The 19309-nt window shown below is 42.5% G+C and overlaps 1 protein-coding gene across 4 annotated transcripts in view; it reads left to right on the top strand.

Moving 5' to 3' along the window:
* Nucleotides 1–19309, top strand: part of wdr75 (WD repeat domain 75) — a 74543-nt gene that overhangs the window by 2504 nt on the left and 52730 nt on the right. For 2 of the 4 annotated variants that reach the window (XR_006761169.2, XM_082966972.1), the window contains exons 2-19: nt 1752–1881; nt 2652–2717; nt 4237–4336; nt 4533–4654; nt 4844–4914; nt 5247–5363; nt 5484–5572; nt 6386–6544; nt 7944–8119; nt 8393–8568; nt 9973–10124; nt 10345–10522; nt 11528–11622; nt 11770–11865; nt 12119–12288; nt 12550–12609; nt 12732–12869; nt 13192–13283. Coding sequence is in view for 3 of the 4 variants with exons in the window: in XM_082966972.1 (XP_082823098.1) it covers nt 1752–1881; nt 2652–2717; nt 4237–4336; nt 4533–4654; nt 4844–4914; nt 5247–5363; nt 5484–5572; nt 6386–6544; nt 7944–8119; nt 8393–8568; nt 9973–10124; nt 10345–10522; nt 11528–11622; nt 11770–11865; nt 12119–12288; nt 12550–12609; nt 12732–12869; nt 13192–13283 (2187 nt within the window). In the remaining variant the exon portion in view is untranslated. Of the gene's footprint in view, nt 1–1751; nt 1882–2651; nt 2718–4236; nt 4337–4532; nt 4655–4843; nt 4915–5246; nt 5364–5483; nt 5573–6385; nt 6545–7943; nt 8120–8392; nt 8569–9972; nt 10125–10344; nt 10523–11527; nt 11623–11769; nt 11866–12118; nt 12289–12549; nt 12610–12731; nt 12870–13191; nt 13284–17188; nt 17502–19309 lie in introns of those variants that run through there. The other 2 variants (XM_014164251.3, XM_014164250.3) reach the window with 2 other exon arrangements.

The following is a 19309-nucleotide window of genomic DNA, read 5'->3' as shown; positions in this document are numbered from 1 at the left end:
TTACATGGTGCGTTCTTATATTTTTGTTCTGTATATATTAACTAACTAGGCAATCCACTGATTCCACTTCCTTGCTTGCAGGCTACTGATTCAAAATGTAATGTTACACATGCCGGTAACTAGCTAGGTGCTTTAAGCAACGAGGGTGTAACATTAACGTTTATTTAAACACACTGGCATTGTTTTCAATTGTATTGGGTTGCACAAAAACAGTCCATGGGAAGCCAGAATTGAAATACAATTCCATTTCAACTTATGGTGTTTTCAGTCATCTGTCCTCTTTTAAAGTGAACTCCGGTGAAGAAAAGAAAGCAGAATAACTGTTCCTTTTGAATGAGGACTTAACTCTTATTTTATTTTTTGTCAGTTCACTTTACCTATTTTGTGGTCCGAAACCTCTCTGCATTCACATTGCTATGTTTAGAAAGGAACCAAGGTCTTTTTGCAACAGTCACTCAATGCACTCTGGCTGGCCCACAGTCTGCGTTTTTACAAAGTGCAGGACGAGACATTTTATCAGAATGTGTTATCGGACAGCTAGATATATCTAATCACATTTTGAAAGCTAATATATTTGCATTTTGTTAAACTATGAGACATTATAATCTGAAGATAATATTAACATGTAAATATTATTGGTAACAGAATAAATGGCAGAAGAATAACTGTAGATTAAATAATGCTGTAATTGAAAATTGTACACCCGATGAAGGCTACTGCCCCTTTAAGAGCTAGCATTGATTCACCAAATATGTTGTTGTCTTACACTATTCAAACCCCACAATCGAATAAATGGCTTATGAAGCTCTTAGCTTATAGATCATATTGCAAACAAATAATCTGAATATCGTGTCGATGCATGCAAATATAAGTATTTCGTTTTGTATGTGCATCCATGACAATCTCTAGCCAATGTCCAAAAACAGCACGTTTTTTCCGTGAACCTGAACATCATCTTATCTCTTTTGTGCCACCAATGTATGAGGTTATGGAAGGGGAAACTGTATTGCAGTAGTCTAGTGTATGGTGTGGGAATAATGACAAGCGAACATGGAGAGATTTGTGTTCACATTGCCCTAACAAAGGGAACCGAACAGACTTCAAGCGAATCGAACTTAGACCACCTCTTGAGATTGTTTTGGTTCGCTTCGGGGCTCTTTTGAGGGGTCTGGGTTCCCTTGGCGTGTTCACACTGCACAAAAATTAAGCTAACCTCACTGAGTTCACAAAAATTGTCTGAAAGGGGCCACATTTGAAAACACTTAAGGGACCCACTTCCTCTCTGCTTACCTCATGTCAAAATAAAAGTCCCCCAGAAGTTATTCCTTTTTGTCTACATATGGCACACGTGCAGGACTTATTTTGACATGAGGTAAGCAGAGTAGGAAGTGGGTCTACAACAGACCCACGTTTGGAAAGTCTGTTTAATAATACAATATTTTCGATAATGTGTCTCAAATTCGCTCCCGTCATAATGACCAACCCGCCATGGCCACCGGCACAGTAAGTTGAAATGGAATTGTTTTTAACTTCTGGCTTCCCAGAATTGTATTTCTGTTTTTGTGCAACCCAATTGCTTCAATTGTATGTAAATACACCTGAGTTGCTAAAAGCACCTAACCGGTATCGTTAGCTAGCTAGACCTGTTTTTGGTATTTAGTTAGCTAATCATAATAAACAGTCGGGTGTCTACGTTGAATCGGGAATAACCGTAGTCTGTAAACTGATTTCTTTCCGGTCCTTTTCACCAGGTTCCTTTTGTGTGCCTCGGGGGAGTCAGTGAAAGTGTACAGTTCCAGCTCAGAGGAATGCGTCCATGATTTGCAGGGACACACAGACCTGGTGTCAGGCATTGTCCGCAACCCTTCAAACCACCTGCAGGTTTGTAAATGCAGTAGCTACTAGTTTGTGTGCCCGATATGTGTGAACTTTCCATACTGGGCGTTACAGGAAAGCCCTATACAAAACGGCGCCATAGACTTTAACTAACCGTCGTTGGCGATGATTTTTTTTGTTCACTGACTCAAGAACGAAGAAAGTATCTTTAAATGTCTGTGTCCAGTTGCAGGTGGTTCTACAAAAAACTGCGAAAACGCATGGCAAAAACAATGCTACTATTTTTGCCATGTAATCTTTTCTTTTTTTTTACAGAGTGAGAAATCCCTCTTGCATGTGTGTAGATCTTTGTTTTGGTTGCGCAGTGTGACACTCTGTCATCTACTTCTACAGTTCCTGCAAAGATGTTGGAAAATGCAAGATGTCTGGCAGCTGAAATGGCAAGGGAACACCTCATTTGGTGCAAAACGTAGATTTAATATCTTTCTTTGTTTTTGTAGAATGACCTGCAACTGACACACATTTCTAAGATACTTTTTTGACCGAATCGAGAACAAAGAAAGTATCACCAAGAGTAGTTAAGTTGAAAAATCAATGGCGACATCTTGTATAGGGCTTTCCTGTAACGCCCAGTATGGAGACATAGTTATCACATATCTGGTAGCTATAAATACAGTAGCTACATGCGTGTCTGCAATCAGCATGTTTGTCGAAAGAATGGTTTGTTGTTGCTCCTATGGTTTGGTGTCTCTGAGGAATGTTTGTTCATTGCAATGTTTTGAGTGTAGACGTGATATTGTTGCACTCTCCTGCAGGTATACTCGTGCTCAGTAGATGGCACTGTCCGATTGTGGGACTTCACAGATGGCATCCTCATCAAGGTACAGCCGAGCTCTTTGCCAAAATCATTTGCGATCGCTGCTTCCCTTTTGCTTTATGTACAGTTCTAGTCAAAGATTGGACACACCTACTCATTCAAGGGTTTTTCTTTATTTTTTACTATTTTCTACATTTTAAAATAATAGTAAAGACATCAAAACTAGGAAATAACACACGGAATCATGTAGTAACCAATAAGCTGCCTTGATGACAGCTTTGCACAGACTTGGCATTCTCTCAACCAGCTTCCTCTGGAAAGGTGTAATTCATCCCAAAACATCTCAATTGGGTTGAGCTCGGGTGATTGTGGAGGTCAGGTCATCTGATGCAGCACTCCATCACTCTCCTTCTTGGTCAAATAGCCCTTACACAGCCTGGATGTTTGTTGGGTCATTGTCCTGTTGAAAAACAAAAGATAGTCCCACTAAGCGCAAACCAGATGGGATGGTGTATCGTTGCAGAATGCTGTGGTAGCCATGCTGGTTAAGTGTGCCTTGAATTCTAAACAAATCACAGACAGTGTCATCAGCAAAGCACCCCCACACATCACACCTCCTCCATGCTTCATGATGAGAACCACACATGTAGAGATCATCCGTTCATGTACTCTGCGTCTCAAAGACAAGGCGGTTGGAACCAAAAATCTCCAATTTGGACTCCAGACCAAAGGACAGATTTCCACCAGTCTAATGTGCATTGCTCGTGTTTCTTTGCCCAAGAAAGTCTCTTCTTATTGGTGTCCTTCAGTAGTGGTTTCTTTGCAGCAATTCGACCATGAAGGCCTGAATTACGCAGTCTCCTCTGAACAGTTGATGTGTCTGTTACTTGAACTCTGTGAAGCATTTATTTGGGCTGTGATTTCTGAGGCTGTTAACTAATGAACTTATCCTCTGCAGCAGAGGTAACTCTGGGTCATCCTTTCCTGTGGCCGTCCTCATGAGAGCCAGTTTCATGATGGCAATTGATGGTTTTTGCGACTGCACTTGAAGAAACGTTAAAAGTTCTTGAAATTTTCCGGATTGACTGACCTTCATGTCTTTAAAGTAATGACGGACTGTCGTTTCTCTTTGCTTATTTGAGCTGTTCTTGCCATAATATGGACTTGGTCTTTTACCAAATAGGGCCAAAATCTGTATACCACCCCTACCATGTCACAACACAACTGATTGGGTCAAACACATTAAGAAGGAAAGAAATTCCACAAATCAACTTTTAACAAGGCACACCTGTAATTTTAAATGCATTCCAGTTGACTAGAATGGTTGAGAGAATGTCAAGAGTGTGCAAAGCTGCCATCAAGGTAAAGGGTGGCTACTTTGAAGAATCAAATATAAAAATATATTTGAATTTAACACTTTTGTTTACTACATGATTCCATGTGTTTATTTCCTAGTTTTGATATCTTCACCATTATTCTACAATGTAGAAAATAGTACAAATAAAGAAACCCTGGAATGAGTAGGTTCTTCAACTTTTGACTGGTTCTGTATTTATAAATCACTTTACTATAATACTTTTCAGACCTTCATTATTGGGTACCCCATCTACTCCATATACGTCTCTGAAAATCATGGAGGAGTTGTGTTTGTCGTCGTCCCAATGGCAAATGACAAAAGCTCTGGTAAGTACAAATCAGAGGTTGGCATTTGCACGTCAATTGTCCTTAAATGCCTATATAGGGCCTTTTTGCAGTCAGACGGTGTTCTTTCAAGTCACAAGTGATTTATTTTGTAATTGGTCAACATAATAGTGCAGAATGTGGAGGAGGGTGATCTCTTACATGGATGTGGTGTGTGTGTGTGTGTGTCTGTCTTCAGAGCTGTTCCAGCTGGTGGCTGTTCATCTGCCCCGAAGTGGGGACCAGGAAGTGGAGGCGCGAGAGCTCTCGGCCGTCCTCTGTGATGTCAGCCCCTCCGGGGCTGCCTCCTTTGGCAGAGGGGTACGTGTAGTAGGCCTACCTGGAACTTCAGTAGCAAACAAGTCTCTGGCAGCAAACAACTTACGCTTGGGTCACTTGTCATAGTTTGCCATTGTATTGTTAAGCGAAAGGTTTGAGGTTTTTTTTTTTCACCTCCAATATAAATGCCAGCTCTTCGTGAAAAGCTTGTTTATTCCTCCAATCTAACAGGGTGAATACATTGCTGCCGCCAAAGGTTTACAGCTTGAGGTGTTTTTCTTCAAGAAGCAGAAGTCCTACAGGTAAACAACATTCTGCCCTGTCAGGAGGCTGTCCCCTTGAAGGACTCTAAGCATGAATGTTAATGTCTTTCTGGCGAGTGTTTGTGCAAAACAAGTCCAAACACGCTGAATGGCAGTCCTGTCTGTTGGATGAGTGGCCTTTCTGCGTGTCTGTGGTCAGGAGTGGGGGAGTTCAGCCAGCCCTCTCGATTGTTTTGAGCAACCCCCTCATCTGGAAACAGGATTGATTACATTACAGTATTTTATGGGGATTTGACATTGCCCAACTAAACATTGGTCATCACTAGTCATAGCACTCCTTCAACTGTATTGTCTGTTTCTGTGCCCCACAGGTTTTTCCTCAAGTCGGGGAATAAGAAAGGGGCCAAGAATGCCTTCACCTGTGTCTCGTGCCACCCTAAAGAGGACTGTATCGCCACAGGTCACGAGGACGGCAAAATTCGCCTGTGGTGAGTGATGCCGGAAGAACATTGCGGCCATGACCATACATGGTCTCACTTAAGACCAAATTTAGGGGAAACACTGCATTGGCATCACTCACAAACAATGTTCTTTCTCTGTCTTCATAGGAGAAACTTCAACCAGAAGAAGGAGTACACATACTCCACCCTACACTGGCACCACGGGGCAGTCAACACACTGCAATTCACCCCTGAAGGTAACCTATAACCCCTGACCCTATAACTGTTGAATTATACCTATACAAATCATCATCTTTGGTCACACTACAGGGGTCGTGTAGAGAAGCATGTCTGTTATATGAAATATATTCCCAAATATTTGATTTTCTCTGTTAAGCTGTGTGCACTGAACTGACATGCATGATTGTTTCTGACAGTCTGATTGTCCAGATGAAGGGAATGAAATAGTCTATAATGCGCACTACTACTGTGGCACTCAACTCAAGCAGTGGTACTGCTGACAAAGTAATTCAAAGCCTCTACTTTGTCACTCGGGTCAGGATGCAACTTTCCAGTGCTACTATTTTTGGCTTGTAATCTTATTAAAACAAAATCAGAATAGTTTACCTATTTACCTAGTCGGCTTGCCATGTGTTCTGTAAGATAAATATTCCTCTTGAGGCGCATTCAAGTTGCGAGAGCCACAGGGAGGGAAACATGTATTCTGACAAGCAATCAGTTCACATAAATTAATGCAAAGCCATTTAAATAATTTTGCGCTTCTGTTATCTGATGAAAACCCAGCTATTTTTTGCGGAATGTGTTGCATTAATGTGAAGAAAAACTATAGTTGCACGCCGCTGATCATTCTATTTAGGCAAATAAACACAGTTGACTTTCAATATAAAATGCGGGTGAAATGGTTTGAAACTCAGATTTTCTGATCGTCTGCGTTTTAAAAATGCACATTTCTAAAAGCTAATGCGACCCCTGCTCTATGCCAACTGTTTTCCTGGTTCATGATTCTGACCAGTGGCGTGATGGCCTTTGTCTACGCTTCTTTTCTGTAGGCACCAACCTGCTAAGCGGGGGGATAGAATCGGTGCTGGTCCAGTGGCGTTACACACAAGAGAACCAGAAGGACTTCCTGCCGCGCCTGGGCGGTGCAATCACACACATTGCCGTGTCACCTGACGGTTCATTGTTCTGCACCTCCCACTCTGACAACAGTAAGGACTGTTGCACCCTGTTCCAATAATTTCATGGTTCATTCCTCCATCTTGCCTCCCTCCCTTGAAGTAATCACTGATCTGACATGACTGGAATAGTCACTGCTATGTAGTGGATTTCAGTGATTACTTTAAGGAAAGATGCTTAAAACTGTTCAGGGTCCTCAGTCTCACACTTGAAAGGGACAGCAGATTCCCAAGTAGCATATACTATTTTATCTTAGAAATGGCTGGTGCTGACATCACCATGTACAGTGGGGTCCAACATTTTGATAAAGATGAGAAAAAAAATACTGTATATAAACAAATAAATCAAATTATGTTATTGCGGGTGTAGCGAAATGCTTGTGTTCTAAAGTAATTCTGAGCTATATTGTATGCACCATTGTTTTTATTATTTTATACTAATACAATTGCTCAGAGAAAGAGATTTTGTTTAACAAGTAATAAATGCATCTCAAAGATAGGGGTCAAAATGATTGGATCCCCTGTTCAATATTCCCCTTGCAAGGACAACGACCCAGACTTTTTCTGAAACGTTTTATCGGTGCTATGGTCAGATGACATGAAAATGGAGCTCTTTGGCCACGCACACCTCTGGTGGGTTTTGCATTGAAAGAAAGATGCATAATCAGAAAAGAACCACATACCTACTGTAAAATATGGTGGTGAATCATCAGAATTTCAGCTTTTTCACCGGGGGATTTCCTGGTATCAAATGAGTTAAGGTCAAACAGCATCATGACTTTACCAAGTACCAGAACATTTTGTCCAGAAGGCTGAAACTTGGCCACACGTGGATCTTTCAGCAAGACAATAACCACAAGAGCACATCCAAAATCCACAAAGAAATGGTTAATTGACCACAAAATCAACATTTTGCAATAGTCATCTCAGTCTCCAGACTGAGATGGCCATTGACAGACAGACAACCTCATTGAAAACCTGTGGTTTGAATTCACAAGGGAAGTCCATAAGAGCAGACAAAACATATCAAGGATCTGGAAAGATTCTGAATGGCAGATTGGTCTAAGATCCCTCCCAATGTGTTCTCCAATCTCATAAAACATTTTCGAAAAAATCTGTCTCGTTATCTTCGCCAGGGGAGAGTGCTGGAGTAAAGAGATTTATTTTTTATTACTTGATAAACAAAATATTTTTCTCTGAGCAATTGTGTTAGTATTAAATAATATAATTTAAAAAAGAATTTGCGCGTACAATATAGCTCAGTATTTGTATTATTTATTATTGTCTTTTTTTCCTCATCTTTATCAAGTGATCCAATAATTTTGGACCCCACTGTATTTTGTGTCAAACAACTAAGGGCTTTTGGATGTTGTCACGGGGTTTAATCTGTAGACCTGATCCATCTTTTTTTCTCCCTATTTTCCCTGTCAAGAAATCACTATCATCCAGAGCTGTGTTAAAGTGTCGGCCATCATCCAGGGGCTGGTCAAGGGCGAGGGTGTGCGGACAGACCTGATGATCGACCCGCGTAGTAAAGCCTTGGTGCTCAACGGGAAACCAGGCCACTTGCAGTTCTACTCTCTCCATCGCGACAAGCTGCTCTACAATGTAAGCACAGCTTTTATTGCCTGGAGCTGTCAATGAAAAACACCAAACACTGTCCTTGTTAACTTGGCCCAGGGAGCTACCTAGGAAGGTTCTTGAACTTTGATGTCATGTGACTATTAGACATAGAATGACTAGAATGGATGGCCTGAGTCTCGGAGGTCTGGCTTCGCTCTTTTGTCATGAACTCAAAATGAACTCTTTGATAACTGAATTAAATCTTATTGACCAATCAAGCTAATGGAAATTATTTGACTATTTCTCTTCTACCTTCAGTTGGACATAGTACAGCAGGAGTACATCCACGAAGAGGGTCTGGACCAGTTTGAGGTGGTCAAGGCTGCGTTCGACACCCGCGGCGACTGGCTTGCTACGGTGGAGGAGAGGACGCAAAAAGGCTCTGAGCTAGAGATCAATTTGAAGCTGTGGGCATACAATGAGCAAACTCAGAGGTACTATTTGTTTGCACACCATAGCCAGCCTGGTTACATGTTGTACATGTCTTCATATCAACGTGCCATTTTTCATGCTCGTCATTAACAAGCCCCTTAGTTAATGCTGTTCACACGTTTTGCCGTATCCATGTGATACACTACATGACTAAAAGTATGTGGCCACCTGCTCGTCGAACATCGCATTCCAAAATCATGGCCATTAATATGGAGTTGGTCCCCCCCCCCCCCTTTGCTGCTAGAACAGCCTCAACTCTTCTGGGGAGGTTTTCCACTTGATGTTGGAACATTGCTTCCATTCAGCCACGAGCGTTAATGACGTCGGGCACTAATGTTGGGCGATTAGGCTTGGCTCGTAGTCGGCATTCCAATTCATCCCAAAGGTGTTTGATGGGGGTTGAGGTCAGGGCTCTGTGCAGGCCAGTCAAGTTCTTCCACACCGATCTCGACAAACCATTTCTGTACGGACCTCGCTTTGTGCATGAGGGTATTGTCATGCTGAAACAGGAAAGGGCCTTCTCCAAACTGTTGCCACAAAGTTGGAAGAACAGAATCGTCTAGAATGGCATTGTATGCTATAGCGTTAAGATTTCCCTTGGCTGGAACTAAGGGGCCTAGCCCGAACCATGAAAAACAGCCCCAAACCATTATTCCTCCTCCACCAAACTTTACAGTTGGCACTATGCATTGGGGCAGGTAGCGTTCTCCTGGCATCCGCCAAACCCAGATTAGTCCGTTGGACTGCCAGATGATAAGGCTTGATTCATCACTCCAGAGAACGAGTTTCCACTGCTCCAGAGTCCAATGGCGGTGAGCTTTACCCCACTCCAGCCGACGCTTGGCATTGTGCATGGTGATCTTAGGCTTGTGTGCAGCTGCTCGACCATGGAAAACTATTTCATGTAGCACCCTAATAACACTTATTTTGCTGACGTTGCTTCCAGAGGCAGTTTGAAACTCGGTAGTGAGTGTTGCAAGTGAGGACAGACAATTTTTACGTGGTTCAGCACTCGCCAGTCCCGTTCTGTAAGCTTGTGTGGCCTACCACGTCGCGGCTGAGCCGTTGTTGCTCCTAGACGTTTCCATTTCACAATAACAGCACTTACAGTTGATGGGCAGCTCTAGCAGGGCAGAAATTTGACGACCTGGTGGCATCCTATGACGGTGCCACATTGAAAGTCACTGAGCTCTTCACTAAGGACATTCTACTGCCAATGTTTGTCTATGGAGATTGTATGGCTGTGTGCTCGATTTTATACACCTGTCAGCAACGGGTGTGGCTGAAATGGCTGAATCCACTCATTTGAAGGGGTGTCCACATACTTAAACATACACTATATATACACAAAAATGTGGTTTCCATCTTTCGTCCACTCTCTACCCTTCCTCCTTCCCCCTCTGTAGTTTTGTGCTGAACACTACAGTCACAGCCCCCCACGAGGACCAGATTACAGCCATGTGCTTCAGCCCCTCACCAGAGACCACCATGCTGGTGACCATCAGCTTCGACGGCCACTTCAAAGCCTGGCTGCTGGCAGACCACTCGGACACCAAGGGTAAATGGTTATTTTTCTATCACTGAGCCTGATGGCCAGGAGATGGCAAAAGTCTGCCTTGTAATAATGTTCTTCCATTTTTTTTGGTCCTGGAGACCTGCTAGTTATTGTTCACTGACACATGATTTGGCTAATCAAGGTATTGATGACGAGCTAAATCACATTGACGCTCTAATATTCTCCCTGGCTTTTCCTTTCTCTCTATGCCGCTGACTACCAGCAGAGGGCGCCTCCTGGTCATGTGACTTTGTTGGCGGGTACCACCTCCTTAAGCCTGGCTGCTGCTGCTTCTCGGCCGACGGCTCCCTATTGGCTGTCGGTTTCCAGGAAGTGGTGACTGTATGGAGCCCCTCCTGGGAGCTGCTTACCACCCTGTCCCAGCCCCCAGGGGCCATCAGGTCAGAGCTCACTCGCACACACCTATAAACAGACAGACACACTTAAAAACAACTTCACACACTTATACACAAACACGCATGACCGTTCAAACGAGCAGACGTTTCAACAACTTTCCTAACAGAAAATGTGTATGTTAGCAGATATGGCTGTCTATCAACAAACAAGATGGTTTTTTAAACTAGCAGCTATGACTCATGATATGAACTTAGATTCACATTTTACATTGTTTACTTGTGTAAAACCCTCCGTGGTAGATAAGTCTGTAATATTTGACTTCACTGGCACAAAACGAGTGTACTTTATGGCAACAGATCGGGAACATACAAAAAAAACGTGATATTGGCCAGCCATGTCAACTTGGGAGACCGAACCTGCTCCGCAACGTTGAGGGAGCCTCTACAACAATATTTGCCAAGTCAGCTCCCCCTTCCTTAGGTCAGCGAGTGCAGAAAACTAGTATTTGGTGTTGTCTTACTCAATTGCATGCCAGAGCTGCCTAGCTGCTGCCTATAAACTCGTGATCAATGTTAACTGTTGCAGTGCTGTTACTAGTCCCAATTTAAATGTGTTCTTTTTACTTCCATTTGCATGCCCTGGTTTTAGTGCTGTCAACTATACATCACTCTTCATCCTTTTTCTTCGTCCACCTAAATGAGGATGTAATGTATAGGGCTAGCTCTGCCTCATATGTGCTCTGAGTAATGTAGACACTTGCTGGTACAGAAATGGCTTTGGAAGTCGAGCACTGGGCCTCCGCACTGTTATTCCAGCTGCCCCACAGCCCCTTGTATAACCGCCTCCTATTGATTTTCTGTTTGGCGTCTGCTTGTGTTCTGAACAGAAATGATTTCAGATGACTGTATTTGTTGTTGTAGCTCTGGTGTGGAAAAGGTCCTTGCCACTAATCCTGTGAGTGGGTTGTGGTATGGTCATGGGTACTTTGAAAGTATGGTAAGAGACTGGTGAATGGGTTTGAAAGATGAGACTTTTTTTTGATCCACCAGGGACCTTTGTTTTGGAAGGTTAAGCTGTTCCAAGTACCTGTTGGGGACCAGCACCAAGAACCAACTCTGTTGCTGGAACCTCCTCACCTGCTCATGTAAGACAGACCCTCTGACGTGCGTGTGCCTATGTGCAGTTGTCCTATAAGCAACATGACCACAACCTAAAATAAAATCTGTTAAATCCATAGACCTGACGTTTGTTTTCCTACTTTCGTTTCTCTCTCTTCCCTTCTCTCAATCAGTGGAGTGGAGCACCCCTGTGGATGTGAGCCTGCTCCAGGCCGACCCACTGTCTGAGAACATGGCTGCCTTCTGCAGTCAGTCTGGCTGCTCCGACTGTGAGTGCTTCCTGGTTCTAGCTCCTAGCTCCAACAGGACTCTTTCTCTTTGCTTATTTAGATTTAGACTTGGCTGGGTCTACCATATGACAAGACTAAAGTACATATTACAGAATACCTAGGGGAACCTGCCATGTTACATGTGTGCAACTAGCTAAACTTTGGGTCCTTGGGTTGTGTGGTATGGCAACATCACCTAAACATCACCTAGGTTATATGAGCTTCACTCATCAATGCCCTCTCCTCCCACCAGTGTTTGTGTTCAAGCCCGGCGAGTCGCGGCCCCTCTACTCCCAGAGGGCCTTGTGCACGGGCAAGGTACAGCATGCCGTCTTCGCCCCGCGCGACCAGATGCTGGAGAGCTGCGAGGAGCACGCTCAGTGGCTCAACAGATCCCAGCTCTACTTCCTCACCCAACACATGGTGAATATATAGTCTCCAGACTCATGGCTTCCTCTCCTCGTCTCCTTTCCTTTGTCACCCCTAATACATTAAAGGACACACCACGTGTTCTGTTCCAATTCAAACCTTGAATACAAGACCCCCCCCCCAAACTACTAAATGACATTGAAAGTAAAGAACCTGTTCATCTGAGGGGATGGCGCATGCGTGGGTTTTACTACTTATTCCACTGGCAGGTAACTAACCACAGAGTTCTGTCTGACATCCTCTTCTCCATTGTAGGATTTGATGACGTTTAGCACTAAGACTGAGGAGGACAGACTGTTGGCGTCCAGTAAACGGGTACAATCCCACTTTGTTACAAAGCAGTTGCGAAACATATTGCCAAAGTAATCTAATCCTGTAACACATGTATAGCATTCTCTATTGAAGTTCTGACTATTTGTTTTTGGGGTGTTTTTCAGCTCATGGTGGACGACAGTGTTGCCGTTACGCCATTCTATCTGTTGCTAGGGAAACACAGACAGCAGCAGCAAGAAGCGCTGACCAATCCCATGGCAGAAAGGATTCAGCTACCACAGGGCTCCATTGCCATCAAGGAGGTGTGTATGTGCGCACGCGCATTCATGCAAGGGCCACTGACCATTAATTTGCGGACTTGTAAATAAGCTAGTGTTTCTACATTCTGTAATGTTGGCCCTCAAAGTTCACGTTTAGTTTTGCTTAAAAAGTGCATGTGCCAAGTACTTGTATACTTCTATGTAGTGAACTACTAAATATACTGAGTTGACTTTAGATGTTAGCTAAGACAAATTGGTCTACAAATATTTCTAGATTGTATTAGAACGTTAGACCAGGTTCTTGATAATTGCCTTGCAATAAGCATCAGGAGTTCCTCATAACTCACTCCTCTCTCCCCCTCAGCTGCTATACACCCCAGCCCACGTCCTGCCTTCAGCCTCGTTCCTCTGCTCTATGTTTGTCCGCTCCCTGCTCATCTCCAGCTCTGCTGCCAGGTGAGTCCAGTAACTAGTAGTTACTTTATTGTCCCAGACAAGAAAATGGAAAAAAGACATTGTGCCAGTCTGGTGTAGCGGTCGAGGCTTCCGACTCAGGACCGCATGTAGATTTTGGCCACCCTCTGTCTGTCTCTACTATTGAGGTCTGATTTTCTGAATTTTATTTAAATTATACATTACAATTGATATAGAATCACAATAAATAGGTTAAGCTATATTGGCCTGAAAACAATTAAGGTCAAAGCAGTATTGTGATGATGGCCTTGCACCCTAGCGGACTCTGTCACCAGTCTTGCTCTGACACATCAGTGCAGATGGAGACACGGTGAGGAAGCCACATCAAATGAAATTTGACCACTTGGTTTGTCTTAATCCCAACAACAAGGCCAGAATTTAATCCAGCGCATCCGGTTCAAGAACTGGAGTTGTGCAGGCCACCACACACTGGCCGTGTCCGAATACCCATACTAGTGTACTACAGACTGCATACTATTTACTCTTCGCCGCATACAATTTAGCACGTACCGGTTAGTAAAAAGTATGCCCCGGGTGCAACGCAGTAGCGGCTCCTGATTGGCTGAGTAGGTGGGTGGGACAGACATGCATCGCATTAACCAGCCTGAAAATAGCTAATTTCCAACTTGATTAATTTCTCTAAACTCTGAATAGAATAGGAATTGCGTTATAGGCCTACTCAGGCTGCTTATAATCAGCCTATCACATTCGACCTATACTGTAGTAGACCATATAGCCCATCTATCCTAGGACTGAAGACAGAAAAATATTATTTTGATTCCATTTCAACATATTTATTAGCGAAACCAAAGTGCTGTAACATACACTACCGTTCAAAAGTTTGGGGTCACTTAGAAATGTCCTTGTTTTCCATGAAAACATACATGAAATGAGTTGCAAAATGAATAGGAAATATAGTCAAGACGTTGATAAGGTTATAAATAATGATTTTTAATTAAATTATTGTGTCCTTCAAACTTTGTTTTCGTCAAAGAATCCTCCATTTGCAGCATTTACAGCCTTGCAGACCTTTGGCATTCTAGTTGTCAGTTTGTTGAGGTAATCTGAAGAGGTTTCACCCCATGCTTCCTGAAGCATCTCCCACAAGTTGGATTGGCTTGATGGGCACTTCTTGCGTACCATACGGTCAAGCTGCTCCCACAACAGCTCAATAGGGTTGAGATCCGGTGACTGTGCTGGCCTCTCCATTATAGACAGAATACCAGCTGCCTGCTTCTTCCCTAAATAGTTCTTGCATAGTTTGGAGCTGTGCTTTGGGTTATTGTCCTGTTGTAGGAGGAAATTGGCTCCAATTAAGCACCGTCCACAGGGTATGGCATGGTGTTGCAAAATGGAGTGATAGCCTTTAAGATACCTTTTACCGTGTACAAATCTCCCACTTTACCACCACCAAAGCATCCCCAGACCATCACATTGCCTCCACCATGCTTGACAAATGGCTTCAAGCACTCCTCCAGCATTGTCATTTTTTCTGCATCTCACGAATGTTCTTCTTTGTGATCCGAACATCTCAGACTTAGATTCGTCTGTCCATAACACTTTTTTTCCCCAATCTTCCTCTGTCCAGTGTCTGTTCTTTTGGCCATTTTAATCTTTTCTTTTTATTGGCCAGTCTGAGATATGGCATTTTCTTTGCAACTCTGCCTAGAAGGCCAGCATTCCGGAGTCGCCTCTTCACTGTTGACATTGAGACTGGTGTTTTGCGGGTACTATTTAATGAAGCTGCCAGTTGAGGACTTGTGAGGTGTCTGTTTCTCAAACTAGACACTCTAATGTACTTGTCCTCTTGCTCAGTTGTGCACCAGGGCCTCCCACTCTTTCTATTCTGGTTAGAGCTCGTTTGCGCTGTTCTATGAAGGGAGTAGTAGACAGCGTTGTATGAGATCTTCAGTTTCTTGGCAATTTCTCACATGGAATAGCCTTCATTTCTCAGAACAAGAATAGACTGATGAGTTTCAGAAGAAAGGTCTTTGGTTCTGGCCATTTTGAGCCTGTAATCGAACCCACAAATGCTGATGCTCCAGATACTCAACTAGTCTAAAGAAGGCCAGTTTTATTGTTTCTTTAATCAGAACAACAGTTTTCAAATGTGCTTACATAATTGCAAAATGTTTTTATAATGATCAATTAGTTTAAAAAAAATGATAAACTTGGATTAGCTAACACAGCGTGCCATTGGAACACAGGAGTGATTGTTGCTGATAATGGGCCTCTGTAGATATTCCATAAAAAAAATCTGCTGTTTCCAGCTACAATAGTAATTTATAACATTAACAATGTCTACACTGTATTTCTGTTCAATTTCATGTTATTTTAATGGACAAAAATGTTTGCTTTTCTTTCAAAAACAAGGACATTTCTAAGTGACCCCAAACTTTTGAACGGTAGTGTAATATAAATTCAATCAAATAGCCTAGTACACACAAACTTTTCAGATGTTCAAATCAAAATGCTATTGCACAGAAAAACATGGACAGTCAGTTGCATCACAAATTCAGAACTGCTGGACAGCAACATAATAAACTAAACCACTGATCATTGGGAACGAGATCAGAATGACTGCTCAGGCTTGATTCATTAATTAACTAATTAAATAGGTAGCCTACAAAACTTTAAACAATACATATGTTCAAATCAAAAGGCCTGAGTAACATGCCATCAATAACGCAGTACCGACACATTCAGAAATCAAGATGGTTTAGTATTTAGTTTAAAAGCTCTGACGAAGGCCAAGAGAACAGACCTTTTCAGTGAGAAAATAGATTCTCTATGGGTAAAAGAAAAATACTTCTGTTTTCAAATATGCAGCCTACGATGCAATACTAATTTTAAGGAGAACAAAAACTACTTGGCCTACTTTCTTTTTTTTTTACTCCACCGCAGAAGCTTTTGGCTTCTTCCCATTTTAAGTAGCCTAGTTTTGTTGTGGCTACTTGAAGAGACCTAGGACCTATCACCTGTAGCCCACCTCTTCCAATGCATTGTGGAAAAGTGTGCATCAAATTCTACTAGATCTGAAATTAGTATAACATCCTAGCATTTAGACCATAGTTGATTTTCGTTGTTTCCCGTTATTCGTTCACTTCTGTAGCGCATCCCCATATCTAATGGGGATGCGCTGTTGTCAAAGCCGAAATGAGTATGCCATCCGGGCATTTAAAGTATACTTGATTTTCGAAATGTCACATACTATTAAACTTTAAATTTAAAACGGCCTACTATTTAGAAAGCAAGTATGGGTATTCGGACACTGCTATTTGACTTCCTTTGGAAGGTTGTGAAGTGTTAACTGTCTGCTTTCATTGAGAGGTTGATGTGGACTGAAAAATGACATGAAGAGGCATGTGCATACTGCAGTCATTATTTGGATGGTTGTTGTCTGCAGCACTCCGACCTGGCATGATGTCTGTGTTGACACTGCTCAGGGTCACTCTGCCAAAGGCCTCCTGGGAGATCGGAGAGAGAGCTCCAGTCTTGGCAGCGAGGCTGAAAACACTATCAGCCTCTCGTTAATCATTGATTTTTTTTTTCAAACCAACAATATGCCGTCAGAACTCTTCAAATGCTGACCGAAAAGATCCAAAATAATGTCCCATGATTTGTATTCAGGCTAGTTCTTGGATTCCCCCAGGTGGTTGTTTTAAATGATCGTAAACATAAGGTTACATGGGTACAAAAACAAACCATATGGTTGGACTACTTGACATGAAAAAGGGCTGATACACCTCGGTTCAGCAGATAAATTGACAATGCGATGGAAAATGTCATTTTATGCTGACTGTTAGGAATAGTTGCTTAGTTGGCCTCACGACCGGGACTTTCACCTCCCTTATACAAGTGTTTTGTTGTTTTTATAATTGCTGAAGAGAGGAAAAGGAACCTGTAGAAGAGGAAATGGAGAGTGAGGAAGAGGACTCTGAAGGGGAAGCAGAGCTCCGAGACGCCAGGCAGGATCTGGGGGGGTCGGCAACATGGGGCCCGGGTGAGGAGTTGGGGGCACCAGCTCTCACGAAAGCCCAGGAGCGGGAACTGAGGAGAGTGAAACATTTTGACCACAGCTGGCTCAGTAGCCTCCTGGAATGTTAACCTTTACCAAGCCAAAACACACACACACTTTACCCAGTCATAGTTTTCCTATGTCTGTATTTTGATGTAATAAAATATTTCAATTGTGCCGTATCATGCTTATCATTTTTGGCATCACCCTCCCAAGGTCATTTTAGTTTTGCTGTACTTAAAAAAAATGTGTGCGTATATCTATCTATGTCTCCATGCAGTAGGGTTGGGCAGTATCGTCATACCGTTTCTCTCATCCCGAGATTTACGTATCATCGGCTTAGTACACAAGAGGGTGCCAAAAAAGCCAATTGGGTGTCTATTACCAGATTGGTAACAAAATTAGCACAAGTAATAGCGCATTTCCATAGGGGCTGCTAGCTAAATATGCTAACAATCGCAAACAAAAATAAATGAAATAGCAAAGATGGGCAATCCAGCTCATAAAGTTATACGTGTATAGGTAGGACTTACCGAATGTCCTTTTGTGAGTTTGGACTTTTGCAAGCGAACGTAAACTAAAGACATTTCTCAAATGAACAAAGGTTTGAGGCATGCTTGTCTGAAGCAAGAACAGTACTGGTCGCTACGGCAACAAGCCTGCCTGCTCTGCTCAAAAAAGAGTGGGGGAGGAGGAGCAGACAGGCCAAGAATTGAGAGGAGAAAAACACAAGGAAATTGAGACAGCACTGGCTCTGTAGCCTGCAGATAAATCATCCAAAGGGCTTTGACTTTTCAAACACCGCAGAAAGCTAACACTATGATTCACCTTATTAATTAAACCACTTACTTAGATAACTAGCAAATAAAATTTAGGGGTTGTGAGATTCTGCGTTTTTCACACAGGAAAAATAGTCATAAATCTTGCAGTGTTTTCTAAAGTCAGATCTAAAATGCTTCTTACTGTAATTTCTGCTCAGTGTCAGACATTTCGTGCTTCAGTTGCACTTCCCCATTCAGAATGCCCGTTCAAGAATTCTCATCTATCACTGATAGTCACCGCTCTGACGGTGTAGCTACTTTTTCTGGTACTTTTCTCGGTGTAGCCAGCCTACTTTTCTCAGGTAAAATGAAAGATTAACTTTAAGCAAAACATTAGGAAATGTAGCTGGCTACATTATTTCTATGATAAACATTTAGAAATATGATGGCCATGCATTTTTTATTTTTTTACAAAAATACCTTTATTTTTCATTGTATGGCTGCCTGCCAAATAGCGTTGCGCTTCTGTCATCTGAAAGTTCATTTATTTTCAGACAAATGTGTGGCACTAATGTATTTTCTGTGAAGCAAAAAAAAGTATTGACTTTCAATATAAAATGCAATCCCTGTCAATACCACAGCTGGACTCACCTGCTCCCGCTTTCTACGGTTGCGCTGTTTACAAACAAACAGGTGACTGGCGAACTACTGTATGCTTCAAAATGTGACGGGTGAAATAAAGTACACGATCTGCTTTATCTCCTAACGTATTGCACAAGTTGACTGCAGGTATTTACCTAAAGTAGCTACAAAAATAAAAATGTAGCGGAAAAACTTCAAATAAATTATTTGAAATGGTATTGGAAAAACCATCCCCAGGCTATTTCCAAATACCCCAGTATACTGCATGGTAGGCTTGGGCAGTATTGTTTATTATGCAGATTGACTCACTTATCAAAGTCCAGCTAGTGCAATCAATGTTATTCATACACTATATGTGTCAAGGTTGCTGGCATACACATTCATGGATGTAATTGTAGTTCCTAGAGGTAGAATGAGCTCTAAGCCCTGACAAGGTTCTTAACTGACCAAGTCACATTTTTCTGTTCCTCAAGTTGACAAAGCCTGAGTAGGTCTGCCTCAGCAGAAACTGGGTCACCCTCAGTTGGTTTCCCTATTGGCCCAAAAGGATATGTTTAGTCAGCCTGTTAGTGACACAATATCACCTA

This window comes from Salmo salar, chromosome 21 (assembly GCF_965601325.2).
Source record: "Salmo salar chromosome 21, fSalSal1, whole genome shotgun sequence".
Lineage (NCBI taxonomy): Eukaryota > Metazoa > Chordata > Actinopteri > Salmoniformes > Salmonidae > Salmo > Salmo salar.
The sequence above is the reverse complement of the archived record's forward strand: the minus strand, read 5'-3'. Positions and strand labels throughout refer to the sequence as shown.